The sequence below is a fragment of the Mus caroli genome, chromosome 2, assembly GCF_900094665.2.
Source record: "Mus caroli chromosome 2, CAROLI_EIJ_v1.1, whole genome shotgun sequence".
NCBI classification, from domain to species: domain Eukaryota; kingdom Metazoa; phylum Chordata; class Mammalia; order Rodentia; family Muridae; genus Mus; species Mus caroli.
In genome coordinates this window covers 82,677,544-82,684,076 of record NC_034571.1, presented here as the reverse complement: position 1 = coordinate 82,684,076, position 6,533 = coordinate 82,677,544, and the positions used below count along the sequence as shown (strand labels likewise).

The 6,533-nt window shown below is 37.9% G+C and overlaps 1 protein-coding gene across 1 annotated transcript; it reads right to left on the bottom strand.

Moving 5' to 3' along the window:
• Nucleotides 1-3,837: 3,837 nt before the first annotated feature.
• On the bottom strand, nucleotides 3,838-4,758 carry LOC110289964 (olfactory receptor 4C6-like). Its single transcript, XM_021156397.1, has one exon. It carries the CDS (start codon nucleotides 4,756-4,758, stop codon nucleotides 3,838-3,840), a length of 921 nt encoding a protein of 306 aa, XP_021012056.1.
• Nucleotides 4,759-6,533: the final 1,775 nt, after the last annotated feature.

Below are 6,533 nucleotides of genomic sequence, written 5' to 3'. Positions count from 1 at the left end.
CACCACCTGAAGAGTGGGATAGAGGAATGCTCACCCAGGGATGAGTTGATAGGGTAGATAGCAGCCCTCCCACGCCTGACTGACCAGAGAATAGGGAAACCCTGGCAGGGATTTGGGCATCTTTTTCCTTCTATTCTTTCCCAAGGCCCCAGCCACCCCACCTTTTTTATTTTGTTCCAATACTCCTTTAATACTCAAACCATGTATTTTATATTTTTCCTTTCTAAGGTTGCTGTGCTTGTTCAAACTTCTCTTCATAAGACTTAACCAGAGTAGGGCAGTGGTGGCATACACCTTTAATCCCAGGACTTGGGAGACACAAGCAGGCAGATTTCTGAGTTCGAGGCCAGCCTGGTCTACAGAGTGAGTTCAGGGACAGCCAGGGCTATACAGAGAAACCCTGTCTCAAAAAAAAAAAAAAAAAAAGACTTAACCAGAGAACAAAGTCTCTGTTGGGCTTTTTTGAAACTTCCTTTGTCAATGTAATTAACTTGAGTCTCTTCACCTTAGCCTCAGGCAGACTTTTCAGACAAAGGCAAAAAGTAGCCACATTCTTCAACAAAATACCACAAAAACAGTCTTTATGCCACATTCTGAAATTCTTCTCCTTTGAAATCTCTTGAGCAAGGTCAACACAGTTCAAATTACTCCCAGCAACTAAGTCTTCCATATTCCTACTAGGATGTCCCATTAAGTCCCATTTAAATAATTCCACTGCTTTCCAAATCCAAAGTCCCAAAGTCCACATTCTTTCAAATAAAAGCATGGTAAGGCCTATTACAGCAATACCCCACTCCTGGTACCAACTTCTGTCTTAGTTAGGGTTTTACTGCTGTGAACAGACACCAGGACCAAAGCAAGTCTTATAAAAAACAACTTTTAATTGGGGCTGGCTTACAAGTTCAGAGGTTCAGTCCATTATCATCAAGGTGGGTGCATGGCAGTATCCAGGCAGGCATGGCACAGGCAGAGCTGAGAGTTCTATGTCTTCATCCAAAGGCTGTTAGTGGAAGACTCACCTAAGGTGAGAGTACTAAGCCCACACCCACAGTGACACACCTACTCCAACCAGGTCACAGCTCCAAATGGTGCCACTCCCTGGTCCAAGAATATACAAACCATCACAAAGGGTGCCAAACAGACAGGGATACACAGGAGTGTTGTACCTGAATGTAATTTCTCAAAAGCAAGCACCAGACTTATACTACAAAAGAAAAACAAGAAAGCTAGGCAAATACATCGGCCAATGTACATCTGCTCTTTACACAAAACACAGAAAATGCATATATAAAAAGCTAGGGATGCCAGGCAGTGTTTACAACTGAGATAGAAACAGCCCTATTTAAGATCAGCTAAACACAGGAGTGAGGTGAATGGTCTGATGCAATGCTAGTCTATTGTTAAACCCACCACCAGGGGTCCTTTAGTAAATACCTGATTATGCTATTCCTCTGGACCTAGTGAAAAACATGCACCAGGGGAAGTCCATTCTACTAACCCTTTCATGAATCATACTTCAGTTCCTCCTAAAACCACAACCCACCTTCTTCTTAGATCACTGTAAATTCCTGTGTATGGGAGTGACATGGCTATTGTTCTAATTATTACTACGTAGACTAGCCCTGAGATTTCTAGCTTTATTCAAGTAAATTGTAATGCCTGATTACCTTCACTGACTCTCTTTCAATGCTAGAGTTAATTTTGGATGTTACTGAATAGGTGACAGTCCCACTGAATTTCAAGCTCAGGGTTGGCTCAAGGACTGCCTAGGGCATTGGAACACTGGTGGAAGGTAATCTAACTTAGCTAGATTAGCTCTTTGTCAAAATCAATCTGTAAAGGCACTTATAATAAAACAACACTGAAAGAAAGCACACAGATCCATATAGCCGACTAACACAGAGACAGGTTTGGAGCTTTTATGCTATGGGAATGTCTAAATTCCAGGAGGATAAATTGTCATGAAACTCTTTGCCTCAGGACTGCATTCAGGCTTTTAGGCTGGTCACACTGACTTCACTGGACTTGGTATGACACATGTGTGAATCTTACTCAGAAGAGGAAATAAAATAAACAGTAGAGGTGAATGGAGGGAGGAAAGTGGGTAAGAGTGAGAGTAAGGAGGGAAACAGGATGAGGATTTGTTTTGTGGAGAACAGTGGTAGGACAGGGCTTGGAGTGAAAATGGAAATTTGTGGAGGGAATCTTTGGGACTAGCCAGTGATCTGGGATGAAGGAGGCTCATAGAAGTCTAGTGGGGGTGGCATTAGCTGAGCCATTTTAGCAATTGTGGATATGCAGATAGAATTAGCTACCTGTAGTCAGATGAGACTTCCACTGAAAGGAATGGTTGTCTTAGTTAGGGTTTTATTGTTGTGAATAGACATCATGACCAAGGTAACTCTTATAAATAACAACAGTTCATTAGGGCTGCCTTAATTGTTCTGAGGTATAGTTCAACATGGTGTGAAACATGGCAGCATCCAGGCAGGCATGGTGTAAGTGTTCTATACTTTGTTCAGACAGCAAACAAGAGAATACTGGCTCCCATGTGACTAGGAGGAGGGTCTTTTAAAGCACAAGCCCACAGTGACACAATTCGTTTGACAAGGCCACACAGATTCCAACAAGGCCATACCTTCTAACATTGCCATTCCCTGGACCAAGGATATTCAAACCACCACAGGAGGCATCAACCCACCCACAAACCCTTTGACCAAAATTTTGTCCTGCCTATAAAATGTGCAGGGATAAAGATGGAGCAGAGATTGAGGGGTTGACTAACCAATGATTAGTCCAAATGAGACACAGTAGATGGAAGAGAGAAAACCTTGACACTATTAATGATACTCTGCTACACATGCAGACAGGAGCTTAGAATAAGTGTCTCTTGACAGGCTTCATTGTGCAGCTAATAGAAGCAGGTACAGAACTCCACAATCAAAGATCAGGCAAATCACTGGGTGTCTTATAGAAGAGTGTGGGATAAGACTGAATGAGCCAGAGTGGTCAAAGACACCAAAAGAAGATCTACAGATGTTGGCCAATTGGAGCTCACAGAGACTGAACCACCAACCAAGGAACATATTTGACCTAGATCTAGGTCCCCTATACACTTGTAACAGATGTGTATCTTGGTCTTCATGTCTGTACCCTAACAATTGGAGCAGAGGTTGTTTCTGACTCTGTTGCCTGCCATTGGATCTCTGTCTCCTAACTGAACTGTGGGAAAGATTGTGCTTAATCCTCTTGAGACTTGATGTCCTAAGGGAGTTCCCTTTCTCTGAGGAGAACAGAATGGGTAACTCAGGTGGTTTGTATGTGTGGAGCTGGGAGGAGAAAAGAGAAGGGAGCTGCAATTGGGATATAATGTGAATAAATAGATATATTAATGAAATATTATGTATCCCTTGGTGTATGGAATAATGTCTGCATCTTTGATTCTAGTTCCTTCTACTCTAAACATCAGCATGTATGTTTGTATGACAATATTTTTGTTTTAATTATTATAGTTCAGTAATACAATTTGAAATATGAGATTGTTATTATTCAGTAGTATTTCTCTCTCTCTCTCTCTCTCTCTCTCTCTCTCTCTCTCTCTCTCTCTGTGTGTGTGTGTGTGTGTGTGTGTGTGTGTATGTGTGTGTTCTTCCATGTGAGGAAAATTATAAATCAGCAAGTATCTTGCTAGAAACTAAACAGTAGCCAAGAGATGGCTTTATCTGTTCTTTTAAATAAAAATTTTCTCCTGGATCCCTTTTCCATAGAGGACTGAAATAAATGGGGAAAACAGATCTTCACTGTCTTTGTAGGAAATATTTATTCTTGTCTTAACAGTTAGTGGCACCCCTGTTTTCTGCACATGTTCTTTATAGCATATTTTACCTCTGTATTTCTCAAGGTGTAGATCAAAGGATTTAACATCGGTTCAACAATAGTAAAGGACACAGCCATTGCTTTATCTATTGGGAATGTCACCACAGGCCTCATATATAAGAAAATACATGGCACAAAAAACAATACAACCACTGTGAAATGTGAACTACACGTAGAGAGGGCTTTGCGTCTCCCTTCAGAACTATAAGACTTAAGGGAGCAGAGAATGACCATGTAGGAAGCAATGAGAATAAGGAAAATGGAAACACACATCACCCCACTGTTCAGAATGACTAAGAGACCCAAGATATGTGTATCCATGCAGGCCAGCTTCAGCAATGGAAACAAATCACACATAAAGTGGTCAATGATATTTGAGCTACAGAATGGTATTTGATACATAAAGAGAAGCTGAATGGTTGCATGCATAGATCCACCTACCCAAGCTCCTCCTACCATCAAGCAGCACACCTTAGGAGTCATCATTTTCATGTAGTGCAGAGGCTTACAGATGGCGACATAGCGATCATAGGCCATAACAATGAGAAGGATGATGCCCACACCACCAAAGAAATGTTCTGCAAATAGCTGGGTCATACAACTTTCAAATGAGACAATAGTCCTCTCAGAAAGGGAGTCCATAATCAATTTTGGAGCAATGACAGAAGAGTAAGTGACATCCATGAGTGACAAAGATAAAAGGAAGAAGTACATGGGTGACCTCAGACTAGGGCTTCTGGTTATGGTAACCACAATGAGTAGATTTCCAAAGACTGTGGCCATATACATAATAAGAAACAAAACAGACAATATTTTCCTCAGCTCTGGGTCTCTTGTAACTCCCAACAGAATAAACTCTGTCACATTGTTTTTATTCATCATTTTTGTGAATAGAACATAAAACCGGAGAATCCAAAAAAGGAGTATAGTATTATGTTGAATGAGTGATTTCACAGCCTTGTGGGATTATTTTGTTTTCTTCTTAGCTTATATCTTACTGACACACATTTTCTCCATCAATTTATGCAGAAGTGAACAGCTAACAGTAAAAATTTGACAGTAGTTTCAGGAAAATGGATCTACCAACAACTTTGTTTATTATTAATACAGCTCTTGTTTTCTGTTCTGAAATTTCTGCTTGGACACTTTGGGATTTCATAACTAAGTTGTACAAATTCCTAGGAATGTTATATAGTTAAATACTGAGAAAATATTCACCAATGGAATATATCAGCTAACAGGTATTTAATAACTGGTTTCACACACCATTAGTTTGGTCTTTTGTTATTGTATGTCTCACACATTTTGGTGTCTGCATCACTTATTTTTACACACAATAAAAGTAACACTACATATGTAAGGCCTCTGGAACATGTCAAAGACTCTTCTTTTTGCACACTTTAATGTAGAATGTTCAACTTGTTCTAGTATTCTATATGTACTTGGAAAAAGTGCAAGTTTGCATACACTCATGCCACGATTTTATGGAAAATTTACGGTGTTTGTGTTGAAAAAACTTGAGAAAAATAAAAAACCAAGGGATTCCCTCATATTAAAGAAAACATTTTTCATTTAAACATTTACATTGTGAAACAAATATTAATAACATCATCACATATTTCTATTAATAAATGAGTCTCTAATAAGGCTCATGAAATTGAATGTCTTAGAGTGTTTGGGTTTTTTTTTTTTTCATTTTAGAGGTTAGAAAATGAGGCTTAAAGGATTATAAAACATGATACAAAATTCTTATACAAAGTAAATACTGAAGACAAATATGAATTCAGCATTTTTCTCCTAAAACTAAAAGCAGTTACAAACTATATTATTCCTCCTAGTTCAATATGTAGTGCTAAATATGAATGACATTTATTATATAATGTCATTATGGTAATTATCCTCTAAAATAAATTCATGTCTCCTTTGCTTATTTCATACAAAAATTCAGTATTAAAACTCAGTGATACTCCTATAAATTGTATATTACATACATCATACATATATATATATACAGATAATGAATATGTATTCTAATCCTAAATTTATTATATGAATCCTAGCATCTCTTTTAAAATAAATTAAATTTTAAGAATATGTTTCACTTCAAAAATCCCATATCTATTATGTATGTGATACCATCACTTCATATGCTTTAAGTCAGTTGAATGGTATAAAAATTGTAGTATAAAAGGATAATGTAAGATCATTATCAGTACTGCATCAGAACCTATTTTTCTTCATGTTTTACTTGTGAAATCACCAGATGAAACAAAAGATTTAAGTGAGAAAGGAAATGGCAAATTATAAAGCTTATTCTGCTTGTGTTTATTACCTTTTCCCCAAGTAATTTGTTTGTTAATGCATTATTAGTTGTATCACATGAAATGAGTAAAGTTTAAGAATAAGGAAGTTAAAATGTAGAATCATTAAGACATATAAGAATATGATTTTGACTCACTAAACTGCGTTTAAAAAGCTGATTACTAATGATCATTGTAATCCTAGTACTTGGAAGGCAGAGCCAAATGAAACATTAGGATATGAAAACTACCCACCTAACACATTTGATGAGTTCAAGGCTAATTAAATACCACATTTCAAAAAGAAAGTTGGATGACATGTAAGGAATGATACTGGAGATTGACCTCTACCTCTTA